The sequence below is a fragment of the Trachinotus anak genome, unplaced genomic scaffold, assembly GCF_046630095.1.
Source record: "Trachinotus anak isolate AG129_WGS33_773 ecotype Australia unplaced genomic scaffold, CSIRO_AGI_Tana_v1 ptg000025l, whole genome shotgun sequence".
Taxonomy (NCBI): domain Eukaryota; kingdom Metazoa; phylum Chordata; class Actinopteri; order Carangiformes; family Carangidae; genus Trachinotus; species Trachinotus anak.
The window spans coordinates 6,573,064-6,587,589 of NW_027273876.1; the positions used below are offsets into that span (position 1 = coordinate 6,573,064).

Below are 14,526 nucleotides of genomic sequence, written 5' to 3' on the forward strand. Positions count from 1 at the left end.
CTTATGTTACGTAATGTAAGCTATAAACACTACATGCTGTGCCCATGTCCACATTTTGTTCCCACAAACAGCCAGTGTGCCAGATGTATGTGTATTTGGTGTATTTGGTCTTATTTTTGTTATTTTCTTTGTTTTCTTCTGATCTTTTTACCATCGTGAAGTGTCAGGTTGAAACGTTTTTGACTCACACACATGAATCATTAAAGAGAGGAGTATGGTGTGTCTAGGGAAAAGTAATTAATTACATTTTTAAAAATAATTAAAAAAAAGTAAAAAGTAATTAAAAAATCTCATTATGTGGAGTCAAGGGCCACAACAAAGAAAGAAGAGCAGTCTTCAGACTGGTCCTGATTAAGGCTTTTGCTGAAACACAGACAGAGTGGAGTCCAAATGACCAGTCTGAGCCACTGAATGGGCAAGTGGTCGCACTTTTCCATTCAAGTGACCGCACTGGAGGTGTTTTTTTTTTTTTTTATAACACTCAGGACTCAAAATGTGCCTTGAAATTTTCTTCCCTCACAGATATTTATCTGCCTCAGTTCATGTTCAGTCCCTGTCTGTGTCCACTCTCTTGTGGTTCCATTTACCCTGAGTGCAATCACACACACTTACACTGACTTTGCCATCTAAAGTCCCAGGATGCTACGTAAAAGGTGTTTTCACAATAGTTTCAGCGTATGCGTGAATACAAGTGTGCTCATGTTCATTCACTGCGTTGTCTTTACTGTGTTTGTTTGTGTGTGCTCACCGACATGCAGGATCAGAAGACCAGAGTTTAAAATGATACTCTGGGTTATTTGATGTGGGGTTGTGTGAGGCACTTGATCTAAAGTCAGTGTAGTACCTGCAGGAGATTCAGATCAGCGTGCTGCCAGTTTAGAGAAGCAGCAGGAGCGCCGGCACAGAGGCTGAGTGATGTGCTGCTGTGGACAGAGCCCCCATCAGTTGAAGTGTACACTATGTTTTGAATATTTTCACCCCTTTATCTCTTTGTCAATCAGCCCTTTCCTTTGGAACTGGTTTGTGATCCGTTGAACTAGTCCTACTTGTGCAGAGGAATATGGTAGTTTATTAAAAAAAATATTTTGAATATATTTTTAAATGGCTAAAAATGTTTCTTTGACAATTTGACATATAACAAGCCCATCTCTCATCCAAGACTTCCAAGCACTTATTTGAAGTAAATCTTATTTTCTCTTAAATAAATGTGTTGTGAACATCAGCAAACTCTCCCGCTGTCTTTTCCTTCACTATAGAAATTCTGAATGCAAGGATTTTCTGATACCTGTGAGTACCAGCATGTATGTCTCTTCCACTTTGAGCACTGGGGTCAGTTGACCATAAAATGTGACAGTGTGCGAATATGTGTCACAAAACAAATTAAAAAAGAAAAAAACACCAAAAAAAAAAACACCGTGACAAACCATGTTAATGAGGAACATGTCAAAGGAGGAGTGCCGTGGTGTGACTGATTATCAGATGCTTCAGACACACAGCACAGAGATAACAGGCGTTTTATCTGTGAATCCCATTATTGCCTTTTGCTTCTTTGTTACCTTTGCCTTCTTTGTTTACCATCCTTCCACCCCCTCTTTCTTCCTCTCTTTAAAAACCCACCTGTTGGTCACAGTGTTTCAGGACCCAGTTACATGCTAAACTGGAAAGCACACATCATGGCAAGTGGTATCAAACTGATATCGCCGTGTGCTATTCGACTCTACATCACTACCGTGAGTGTGCTATGTATTTATATATCGATGTCTGCGTCCTTGTGAAAACAGACATGTTAGAGGGTTTAGCTCTGGATTAGCGTTCATTCTGATAAAACAGAGCGATCCCCTCTCGCCTTTCTGCTGGTAATCCATGGTCTTCCTAATCCCCTCTGCTGGTCCCGCTGATGAGCTCAGGGGCCCTCAGTGGGATTCAAGTACACATTCACAGCTCTCCATCACTGTTCATCTGACGCTCCTCTACGCATTTCTGCCATTTCTGACCCTCAGTAATTTATCAAAGAAGTCAGATGGACATCTTTGTAGTGCTGACCTGAGGATCTGAATAAAGCAGTGGCAGGTAAAGGCAAATATCAGTAAGAAAGTCATGTGATATCTGGCTACACATATGCACACCTGCGATAGTTTACTGAACTGTGCTGACTCCAGGTGTGTCCTGATCAGGTCGTTAAAGGAGCTATTCTAAGTTCTTCCATTTCTACAAGCTAGCGTTAGCATCAATAGCTGTTTATTCACCAGGCTTTCCAGTGCGTCCTCTGAGCAGCGCTGCTTCTGAAGTGCAGACTGGATGTACAGCGACAGTCCGACCGGGCAGGGCTAGCTGGTTATCTTGCTCACTTCACTACAAGAAGAGAGGTGACAGAAACTGAAACAAGATGGTTACTTTCCACAGCTGGAGACAGCTCTTGGTGAGTAAAGGAATGACGTTTGATGCTGACGTTTCCTCTAGACTGGTAAGCAAAACATACAAATGGCTCTTTTAACTGGCGATCACCTCTGAATCCCGTCTACGGAGAGGACAGACTGATCAGATGTGTGCAGACTTCTCTGCTGTATTTGTGCTGAGGATGAGTGTTAAATAAACTGCATGTCTGTGCTGCTGGCTACTTTCTGTGGGCGGAGCTTCTAGCACCGTCAGTCCCTATCTGTGTGGGAGAACCAGTGTTTCTTGTTTATGCTTCATGATAACTTTGCAGGTGGAGCAAGTCGTATCATTCTTGTCATCTGTCACAAGTTTTAGTCCTACTGCTTATTTTGCAGGGAAAAAACTGAGTAAAGTAAAAAGTTCCTGAGCTTGACAAAGATTCTTTTTTTCCCTTTGGCCATATCATCTAGACCTGCTGTGCCATAATATTTTGGAAAAGGAGGCCTCTTTTCCATCCTGTTTCTACTTGGTTGTCAGTTTAAATAAAATGAGTTGAGTTGGAGTCTTGACTAATAATGCTAGTAGTCTACTATTTCTTTGTGAGCTTTCCGTGACACCAAAGAAGTTAAATAAACACATAAAAAGCAGCGAAGTGCTGAATGACCTGCAGTCACTCACTGATTGGACAGTCTTCCTTGGCAGTTCGTGGCCAGATGATGGGTTTAATCCTTGTCCTGTATTCTTGGTAATGGACTGAGACTCACATGTTGGGATGTGAGTCTACCTTTAGTTGTAACATTATGGTGATCATGTACACTCAATGCTTCACCATGTTTTTTGATGCACAACTGAGATGTGAGCTGCAATTTTAGCATGCAAAGTAAGTGGAAAACACCAGATAATTTAATACAGCTTTATTAGTATAACAGCAAAGTTGGACTTTATTATTTGGCTTTGACATTTGTGTGATAACTTTAATAATGATTGGAAAAGGCATCTTTATTTCAGTACATAAAGAAAGCAGTGTATATATATATATATATATATATATATGAGAAAAATTCCTGCAGCTGTATTTCCTGGGAAGTCAGGAATTCTTAGTATTCAGCCTTCATGTCATGTCACACACTATAAAAATAGCTAAAACATTTTTATTATTCTCAAGACTTAATTCTTTGGTGAAAATAGTGTATAGAAAATCGTTCAACAGAATGGTCTGTAAATTAATGGAGTAATCTTATCATCTTTGAAGCTTTTATTTTATTACTTGCTGTGTATTGTCTCAGTACCCAGTCAGCAAAAAGCTGCCTTAGAAAGATAAAGTGCTTAAGAGTCTTTTTTTTGTTCTTTTGTTTTTGTTTTTTTAATGTTGCCATTGAAACTAGATCAAACCATATTTCAGTTGAAGAACAAAGCAAAATGACTTTCTTCTGTTCTAAAAAAGTCTTTCCACAATTGAAATTTAATAAAATCTGCATCTTCAAAATATCTCATAAAGGGTATACAAATATTTGTTCCTCATAGCAGTGATTGCATCAGAGTTTGTCTGTACAGAGTCAGTTTTGATTGCCGTCTCACCTCTGTCACAAAATCACACTGGGACAAAGTGACACATAGCAAACTGCTATTGAAACAATGTTTAGTATGGCAGGTATTTCAGGTGATCATCCATCATGCTATTTCCTCTCTGAAGCTGTTCCACTGGTGTGGTTTAATGGTGCACCAGTTCAGCCTGTACAGAATAGGTCCTGTAGTTTTAACTGTACAAATGTACATAAATTACCAGCAAGACCATATTTATTCACTGTCTAGGTGCAATTTAACTGAGGTATTATAAAATAGTTTAGGTAATAAAAGGTAGTTATGTCTTCTTCTATATTACACTTTTGTACTTTTGCTCATCTTCTTTGACCTCCAACACAACAAAATAGGTGTAAAACAGGCTATAATATTAGTCTCTCTATCCCAGTCCAGTTGCTGTCACTTCAGCTGGGCAATCATGAGGAGAAACACCCAAATGCATAAATTCTTTGAAGGTGCTGGCCAGGTAACAATCTGCACTGCACTAATCTGCACTAAAACCTGAATGTGTTATAGATATATTTTATAGTTTGTAATATAATGATTTTCATAACAGAAATGTATAGCATCCTGATGAAGGCTCTGTATGTGCCAAACATCTTGGTGAATAAAGTGCAGTAAGTCATTAGTGTTTCCATTTTATCTATTACATATCACAGAGTATTAATGGGAACTGGCTGTTTTTGGTTATTTTAGTTTTATTATCCAATATTTATATTAATTCTATTTTTTTACCACTTTTTTCCTTCATTATAAAGTGCATAATTTAGGCCTGCATTAAAATAAGAGTAGCAGTTTAGATGTTTTACAACTGAAAGTGCATTAAGATATTGATTCCTACGATATTTTGTATGGTGTCTTATAGCATTTCCTGTAAAATGTGTGCATCTTTACCCAGTGTGGGTCATATTATGATGTTTGTATAGGACATAAGTAACCTGGCTATTCATTCATGGTTCTTACACACTGGAGTGTGGAAAATTAACTGTAGGTATAAGTTTGTTTCAATGAATTTCAGTAATTCTCGTTAAAAGAATTACAGAATTTACTCTGCATCCCCTGAAGCTGTTGACCACTTTGCAGACTTCTGAGCTATACTGGACTTGCTTGAAGTGCTTCTTTTTCCATGTTCATTCTTTTTCTTCAGTTTGTGCCAGGTAATAGAGGCTGTTGTATGGTGGGTTTCCAGCCACAGTAGGACTTTTTCTCTTGATTTCCATAACTGAACAGAATTTGGTTCAGAGATGTATGTCCTGCCTATGGGAGAAAATAAAACAGAATAACAATGAGAAACTGAACGAGGCATAAGTTACTTGCATATGTTGTACACTGCTGGTATTTGATTTATTCACCTGCAAAGAGCCTGTAGAACTGTTCTGCTGATGCCTCTCGTCTGATCCACTCTCTCTCCAGGAGTCCCTTTATCATGTTCGGAGAGCCAGATCCTGCATCATCTTCACTTTGTAGTTCATGATCAAAACTGGTCTTCAACTGGTCATCTTCATGTTGGTGCCCCAATTCGTCTTCCTTGCCTTCACTAACTGGTTATAAATTACAGTTATTGTGTTAGTTAAACAAAGGCTAAAACTAAATTAAGAGCACAGGTGTCGTGCTGCCACAGCACATTGGACCGAAACTCCAAAACTTTTTCTCCAAGTGATGAAATAATATGATATCAAATATCTGCAGTTCCCATAATCCAGTTTAAATTCATACATTTTAAGCATGTGAAGATCCAGTGATCACTACAGTGTCTGTCATGCAAGAGAGCTAATAAAAACAAAATGAACTGGTGAAAGTTGTCATATTGACACTTAAGGTGTATTGATTGGTTTCCAAATGTCTATCATGCATTGAGTAACATGCAAGGAAACATACCACCTTAAAGTGACTGGTAGCTGATTGTGGCCTCTAAGCTGCACAGTGACATAAATCATTATTTAGTAAAGATAAACACATATTTTCATTTATAATTGACTCTTCTGATATTTCTTTATTTGCGATGCCTTTACACAGACACATGACTGAGTCAGCCTGTTACACTTGGACAACTTGTGCTGCTTCCATAATGCTGGTGGAAATGAAATCTATCTTAGTTTTCAGAACCTAGCGTGTTAGATTAGCTTTACCTCTGCCTGCACTGTAACCTTTCCTCTGAATAGATTGACAGTGTGGCTTCATTTGCTTGGCACAAGTAAGTACATTTTTCAAAACACAGACTACTTTTGTTCATAAACCTGCTACTTAATCCCATGCTAATTACACAGAGAACATTCATGGTATTGTTTAATATCACTTAACTGGGTGTTTGGCTGACTGCTGTGTCATATTCTTAAAATGACGAAACTTCGTTAAAAGTCAGTCTTAACGATCTGATCATTTGATCATAGTTGACTGATCTATGTAAACTTGCCATCATAGGAACAGGGGTTACATGACCTTAAACAGTTATGCCAAGGTAAAGAACAAGTTGGTAGACTTGATACACTAGATAGTAATGTCAGTTACACTATTTAAGAAAACTTATTCTGTTACGACGACTTGAACTTGATAAATCTTAAAAGTTAAAGTGGACTACTAGTTCTGCTTAAATACACCTTTCTCACTGCGTACATTTTGTCAAAGCAGGAAAAACAGGTGTAGCTAATAATATCAATCATCACTATTTTCAAGCTAGAAATGCCAGTGAGCCAACATACAGCCAAATGTACTGTAAATGCAGCTATGATTGATGTTAATAGTTTGACTTGTGTTTAACAACTCAAACTGCTAATTCCTTACAAACAGTATACAGTAAGCTACACTATAGTATACACTATAGTACTATATTCAGTATTAATTGTCAGTGAACACTCTTTTTGAAGGTAATATGAGAAATTACTTTTTTGGTAGTGGAAACGATGACCTTTAGTACTGATGCTTTTTCTACAAGAATCCTAACATACAGTCCTGTTAAATATATTATTGTTGGCCATGTTAAGGTGGAAGGCCTAGTAAATATAGAGGACTATATATATAAAAAAAACAGCACAAACATATTTCCATGCTATCCCATGGAGATTTGAATTATACCAAATTCAGTGTAGTGTGGTGTGATGTTAATGATTTGAGATGCATGCAGTCCAGAAGGACAATAACATTTATTCTATTTAACTCTTATGATCTACTAAAAATACCATTCTGTTAATACCACTGGATACTTACAGTCTGGTCCTGGACTTATACTTCTGTTCCAGTTGTTGCGATCCCACTCAAAGTTGAGCTGCTCTGTGATCTCCTTGGCTGCGTTCTCATCTTTGATCTCAGTTGATTCATCACTTCTCTCTTCCTCAGGCTGTGGATCATCTGTTTCACTGAGGTACAAAGAACAGTTTCCAGCCACCATCTCCTCCATCTTCTCCAGCAGCTCCGTCACCTGATCATCATCATTGTTAGTGTTGTCAATGACATGATACCTCTTTCCACATTTCTCAATAAGCCATCGGAGAGGCTTTCCTTCACTTTCAATGTGTTGCTCGATAGATTTGGCTCCCAAAGTGTCCCCAGATGTAAACAGCACAATTACATGTCTCCACACTCCCTTTCCAAGTAGCCTCATGTTGTCCTCTGTGACTCTTCTTTGTTCATCAGTAAATGATGTGTCAGGCGGCACCACCAGCAGAACGACATTTGGTGATGGCGAGCACAGAGACACCCCTTCTAAAATCTCATCCTTCACAGTCGGAGGGGTAAGTGACGCAGGGAAGAATTTCCACCATCCAGGAGTGTCCACAATGACGACCTCTCTTCCAGCCACCTTACCACTTTGTTTTAAGACTTTTATTGTTCTCTCACCACAGTGAAACTCCTCACCTTTCAATATCCTGTTGCCAGTGGCACTCTTCCCGGAAAACACCCATCCGACCATCAAGATTCTCAAGTGGGGTTTTGGCTCTGTGTAAGACAGTTATTAAATATCTGGTCATAAAGGACAATTCTTAAAGCTTGGATGTTAAAAATTACAACAAAATAATCAAATGGTCTATTTATGGCTGTGACTAGACTGTGAGATGTGGTTGAAATCTCTGAAAACTTGTATATGAACCTTTGAGATTAAGTCACTTCTGTCTGATGGATGTTTACAACATACAGTTTGGGTGATAATTTACTATTTGCCTATGTTTGATTTTCCAAATATGTTTGGCCAACTACTGGAATATTTGGTTTTAACAAACATGTATGACAGCAAACAAATTCAACTGACCACTCAGGAGACTTCTCAGCTTTCGCCTTTGTTGTTGTGTCTGCTGACTCAGCTCCTCAGCTTTTTTGTCCACTTCTTTGTTCCTCTCCTTTACAGTTTGTATCAGTGTGCTCTCAATTTCATAACAACTGTTTTTTTCCACCATGTCATCAACCATCGCAAACAGCTGTTTAACCTTCTCGCTGTGGTCTGTGCCATCATCACAAAGAACATGATACCTGTTACCACAGGCCTCCAGAATTGACTGGAGCGGTGCCGCTTCCTTATTGATGTAATCCTCAATGGTTTTATGGTATAGATAATCTCTGTGGCTGAAGACCACTATGGTGTGATCCCACACCTTCTCACCAAAGAAATACTCCAAGTGCTCCTTTGTTGCCCTCTTGTAGATATCTTTGAATGGCAGCTCAGCATTGATCACCAGGAGAAAACCATGCAGTCCAGGTGGACACAGAGAGACGCTGAGAATCGTCTCTGTCTTGACAAGTTCTGGTGTATCACAGAGTCGATATCCTCGCAGCCATCCAGGGGTCTGGACCAACGTGACTCTTCGCTCAAACACTTCTCCTTCTCCCCTCTTACAATCGAATGTTAGATCTACTGCATCAAATACATTCCTTCCCAGGATGGTGTTTCCAACAAGAGATTTATATGAACCTTTTGACCCCACAATCACTGCATTCAGCTCTGACAGAGAGTGAGACAGAGATAGTACCATGACAGAAAAAATACTTCAAGACTGTTGATAAATCGTTTTTCTCTCACAGAATTTCTTTATTAACTCACCTTTGGCAGATGTTGCTTTCTCCATATTTTCTGAAGAGGGAAATTAACTAATTAGGGTACTGATGGGTTCCTTTACCTTTATGTCTTGTTGTTGATTGTGTGAACTCAACACTGAATGTAGTTCTTACACTGTTGCTGTTTTCATTGTAGCAACTCCCTCCTTCGTCATCCAGGAACAAGACCAACAACATATTTTCATGTAGAAGGGATCATGTAGAGATCAGTTGATAGATAAAACACATTTAGGTTTTACCTGTTGGTTTAAGAGCAGTTGTGTGCTCTTTGTTTGCTTCCTCCTGTTAAACCTTTTTTTTCTAATAATTTAATATTGTACCTGCTTCATAGTAATTTCAGAATTACAACTTCATCAGCAATATGTGGCTTGTGTGAATGGTGTGTATATATATATATATATATATATATATATATATATACATTCATGTATGTTGTATTTTCCATTTGATCTATTACTGCTGTTCATTATTTTTCTGTTATTATGTTAATTAGTGTTTGGCCTTGTGTTTCATTGTCACATTGTTGCACATTCTGTTGCAACAATGGCTGTAAAAATAAAGCATCATTTAATCTATAATTGAGAGGTTGTGTGGACACACAAGGAGGAAACAGATCATTCTGCCAGTGTCAGTTGTTGTGTCCCAGAAAGTTCAACACCAGTGCTGGTGTGCTGTTGAACTGGTTGTGCTGGATCGATTCCAGGTCCCAAAGCAGATTTTTAGTGTCAGGCTCTACCTGCTGCCTCTGCCAGCTCCCTTACATAACCCAATTAACAGAAACACGCACACACACAACAACCAACTACAGTCTGACTGCAGAACACACTGGGAACCTGTTTTTTAATAGCTATTACATCTAATACCAGTATGCCAGAGAGGGGACACACAGCTCATGCCAGCATGACCAGAAAGCCCAATAATTCACTTTCATCTGTCCTCATAATTGTTCATGTTAATCCAGCTCCCTGGAGTGCCTTGCTTACTTGGAACATTAGAAATCTACAATGGTTGCGTTATGAAAATCCTCCCTAATGCTGGTTGGAAATGGGTAATTACACATTAGCATAATTTGTACAATACTTTAATCAGATCACTGTTCTTATAACTTAAATGACAAACCTCTCAGAGGGTTGAATGTTGACAAATGCAGTTTTATGTAACCAGGACAAGGAAACACTTTGCTTGAAGTTCCCTCCTTAGTCATTATATCTAAACTTTTAATAGGTGGATTGCAAAAAAATTATGATGTAATTATAAGTGAAGTTATTACATTTACACACACACTCTCCCAAACACACATAAATACATGTGACAACAGTGCACATCATGATTTTCCTTCAGACAGAAAACTGCTGTCTGATCCTTCTCCCACTCATTTCTGTTTAATTTCTTCATTCTTAGTCTTTACTCTTATAGCCTTCCTGATCTTCTGCATACAAAAGAGATAATATATATATAAGATAAATAAATGCAAAATAAAAACATTTTGGTAATGAAAAATATTATTTCTGTATTTTCACATTTTATTTATTTATGCATGTCAAGATTTATTTATACATGAATTTCTGTATGTCTACATTCATCTATTTGGCTGTATGTTAATTGGGTAGGTGGTCCTACCTCAGTCTAAAGCTGTCTGTTTTGCTTTTGCAGACCTCTGTTACAGAGTGAACAGTGCTCATTTAGTGCATTCATCTGCAACACTGATAAGATACTTGTGAGGAGATGTACAGTGGGTTTACTTCACTGAATTGCTGACTGGCTCATCACTGTAGTGAGCAGGGATTTGGTTTTGTTGATTACTGACCTTGTTTCTGGGGCAGCCTTCAGGAACAGACGCTGCTACTTTAGGAATAGGCCATAGACGGGGGTTTAAGTCAGGTTTGACATTAGGGCTTAGCATTCAGCAGGTCACAGCTGATTAATGAGCCTGCTAGATTTATAGGTAGTGCGGTTTCAGAGTCCACTAGCTTATTTACGTCCAGCCAGGGAAATCCTCAGAATGCAGACTATCAGAGTGACAGTCTGGTCTATAACAGTGAGATTGTCTCGCTCCCCCATCATCTGACTATCATCCCTACTGCTGGTGATGGTGAAGTGTACCACCAAAAACCCTCTAAACAAAATATGTCCATACTGTATGGCTCAATCTTCAGTTATTCTTTGATTACTGACAAATACCAATTACCATTCACCGCATTAATCCATTAAACCTAGTGTGTACAGAAGAGTCAATGTGCTGTCAACTAGATTACTATTAAGTTTCTGGTGACCACTGCAGCTCTCTAATCCCCCGTTTGTTCATTCCCTCAAGCACATGAGCGTCCAGGCTGTGTGCCTATCTCTCTCTCCCTCTCTCTCTATCCCCCTATTATCTCCCCCCTCCTCTCTTTTCACTGAGGTTCTCTGTGCTGGACCACTGACCGCTCTGGGACCTCTCTCCCTTCTCCCCTGGCAGTCTGTGCCTCATGCCAGATGTTTTGGATCTAGATCTTCATCCTCCAGAAGTCCCAGCCTCCTCCTCGTCTCTCCCTCTCTCTCTGCGTTTGTTTCCGTCTCCTAGACGTGTGAATGATGTGGTTTTGTGTCTTGTATGTTTGAGTTGTCTCTCCTCTTTCCAAGTCTTCATTCTGGAGAGGAGGTCATGTGGCTCAGGTCTTATCTATCCTATCAATATCCTCCCGGTTCACATTCTTCAATAGTGATGTCATCCTGATTGTCCATGATGCGAATGTTGCTTCATTCAGTTCTTAAGCCTCTCAAGGCAAATTTGTGATTTGTGATATAAGGCTATATAATCGATCAAATTTGACTTAACTCACCTTGAGCATATATATATATATTAATATTAATTATTTAAGCATTTATGAATGGACCGTATTTGATAATAATCATAACTTTTTGTATGAAGACACATTTTATATTAATGCAGCTGTGTTTTACTATATTGTCATTGATTATCTGTTTACACATCAGCCTTTGGTGTATCCTAAAATAAAGTATAACCCTGAACCAGTATTTTATTACTTTTTAGGAGTATCTATATACAGTATTTCAGGAAATCAGGAAATATCACAAAAATATTTAAATAAGCCTTTAATCGGCTGTTTAACATAAAATTAACCAGAGGAGCCAAAATGCATAAAGTACAGATTTCATCAGCTAGTTTTACTCTTTAAATGACGGCCAGTTGGTTGCTCTTTCATTTCAAACCACTTGCCGCTCCTCCTAACTTTTGAACTATTACATGTGTACACTAAAAATCTATCTAATTATCTTATAATCTAATTTTTGGCTCTGATAATTGCTTGTAGATATTTTTGTTGTCTTTACCCTACCCTCTGCACAATCAGGTGCAATTGATTAGAGAACAAATTGCATTTAGCAGAGCAAAACTAACAAGAAACCCCCTTTGGGAAATTCCTTTGTACTTCCTTTAACTTAAAGGGGAAGTTGCCATTGTTTTCCATCTGAAACAGAAGCAACATTGTTTTAAGTTAGTTTGGCTATTGGGAAAACATCATATGGATGTATTTGAGTGTGACTTTGTGCCTTTACAATAACATCGCCTCTCCTGTCACAGGGGTTTTATATGACTCCAGTAGGGAAGTAGGAGTTATACCTTGCGGGGTTTTAGCAATATAAAACAATACGTGGTGGCCATACTGGAAGTCCTCAGTTCTTAATGCCACTATGATCTTTCATATGGTAACAGCATCTTTCAAATTATTCTAATAGTAGAAGTCTTTGTAGCTGGGTGAATATTAGCAGAGTAAGAATATTCTTTTTAAAAAGTCAGCGTTATATTATAACAATGGACTAAACAATGATGACAGTAGCCTGCTAATTTTAGTTTGAGGTGTTTTCCTCCTGTGGCACAGTCGTCATACTGGATTTTGGTTTTCTATAACTAACCGCATCAAATGCAAGATATCTTCATACATCACTCATGGTGTGGGTGTGTTTTGTTTTTGGTTTTTTTGTTTGTTTTTGTTCCACATGTCACAGCAGACCTGTTGCTGAACCTGCACTGCCGCCATGTGTTGCTTCTCTCTGCCACTGGTTTTTTTTTCACGCAGGACTAACTGGGTTAAAGTTAACTTTTAACAGACATTATGCTGTTTTGGTAGAGGTCTGCTGGAACAAGTGCTAACATTAGCTAATACAAGGCACATAATTGCTAATACAAGTTATCTAACCCTAACCTTTGACCCTGAGAAGTATTTGTGTTAGCACGTTGATGAGACCTCGTGCAGCAGCAATAACATTGGTCTCAATATCCCACTGAACAAAAGACATCACAGCACAGGAGACTCAGCCACCATTAACTACAGGTTAGCTAACATACAGTACTTATATTAGCTAACATTAGCCCCTGTCCCAGCCGACCTCTGCCAAAAAAGAGTACCGCCCGTTATAACTGAACTCTAACCTTGCCCGGTCCCATGTAAAACTAACAGCCGCAGAGGGAAGCAGACTTACCTGTGGTTCGGGAGTCGCAGGTGAACTTGTGGAAGCCATTGCTGAGGTATGTGGTCCTGTCAGGCTTCTGACACGCTCCTTACTCTCAAAAGCTGCCACTGCTAATCACATTCCCAGCTTTTTTTTTTTTTTTTCTTAACTTTTCCATTGAAAACCACACATTTTGACATGTCTGTAATGATTTCTTACTGTAACTGTTTCAGTTTCACAGTCCTGGTGTTGTGTATGCTGGCTCACGCTCGTACTGTCCTGGTTTAATGGGACAGAACTGACCGCAGTCCCATCAGCAAGTGTTAGCATATTTACTTTAAACTAAGAGAGTGAACATGGTAAACATTATACCTGCTACACAACAGCATATCAGGTGCCTGCTGTCTTTGTGACTATGTTAGCATGTTGACATTCGCATTTAGTTCAACTCATCTATGGCACGACTGAACTGCTAGCATGGCTATAGACTCTTAAGTCTTTTTCATTAATGTTAGCTAATTAAAAAGAGGCTAACTCACAAAATAAGCTCTTAACTTACTACTGTACTGAGTATTGTTTCATATTGAACTAAATCTGGAAACAAATTCGATATATCTTCTTTCACCTAAGAAACCTACCTTGTATTTTTCAGTGTAGGCTACCTCTCTCTTTCTAGCCTTTTAGCCTGGTTGCTAAATCCTGTTTCCATTTGCAGTGAGTATGACTGAACTGACACCACATGTTGTTTCTGGGAAATCTGTGATACTAGTCCCACAGTCTGACCTGCTGCTCCACCCCCAGACAGATTTTCTAAATGTCAGTTACATCTGTTGGCTGAAATGACACTAACCTCAGCTGTCACATAAAAAAAAGTTTAACCAATTCACTGAACTCCACCTTTGTATGTTGTCTGAGTTTATAAACAAGATCAAGCCATCTCAGAGCTGTTTCCAGTTCGCCGATCCATGACCTCGCTAGTGCAAAAAAGATCATTGTCCTTTTCAGTGGCGGACAGAAACTGTTGCTCAAGGGAGCAATTTAATGGTCCCTATGTAGAACAAGGAGAAAGGGCTC

The 14,526-nt window shown here is 38.8% G+C and overlaps 2 protein-coding genes and 1 long non-coding RNA gene across 3 annotated transcripts in view; 2 read left to right on the forward strand and 1 right to left on the reverse strand.

Annotated features, from left to right (window-relative positions):
* The first annotated feature begins 1,635 nt into the window (after positions 1–1,635).
* Positions 1,636–8,730, forward strand: LOC139608861 (uncharacterized). Its single transcript, XR_011685106.1, has 5 exons — positions 1,636–2,419; positions 7,291–7,387; positions 7,588–7,685; positions 7,797–7,894; positions 8,590–8,730. It is a non-coding gene; the product is annotated as an uncharacterized lncRNA (long non-coding RNA).
* LOC139608858 (GTPase IMAP family member 8-like) lies at positions 3,512–9,377 on the reverse strand. Its single transcript, XM_071462965.1, has 5 exons — positions 8,987–9,377; positions 8,201–8,887; positions 7,162–7,890; positions 5,310–5,498; positions 3,512–5,214 (listed from the first exon to the last, which is right to left on the reverse strand). Exons 1-5 carry the CDS (start codon positions 9,009–9,011, stop codon positions 5,003–5,005), a joined length of 1,842 nt encoding a protein of 613 aa, XP_071319066.1. The 5' UTR covers positions 9,012–9,377; the 3' UTR covers positions 3,512–5,002.
* Positions 9,378–9,450: 73 nt separating this feature from the next.
* The window catches only part of LOC139608859 (melanopsin-A-like), a 32,063-nt gene continuing 26,987 nt past the window's right edge, over positions 9,451–14,526 (forward strand). The window contains exon 1 of the mRNA XM_071462967.1: positions 9,451–13,528. The gene's annotated coding sequence lies outside the window, so the exon portion shown is untranslated. The remainder of the gene's footprint in view (positions 13,529–14,526) is intronic.

Bases quoted from the DNA above. Each gene is read 5' to 3' on its own strand.
- LOC139608858 (XM_071462965.1), bottom strand. From the start codon at position 9,011: ATGGAGAAAGCAACATCTGCCAAAG. The intron at 7,891-8,200 runs GTCAGTTGAATT...TGTCTTACACAG, and splicing joins GCTGAGAAGTCTCCTGAGTG to AGCCAAAACCCCACTTGAGA. The intron at 5,499-7,161 runs GTAAGTATCCAG...ATTTATAACCAG, and splicing joins TATAAGTCCAGGACCAGACT to TTAGTGAAGGCAAGGAAGAC.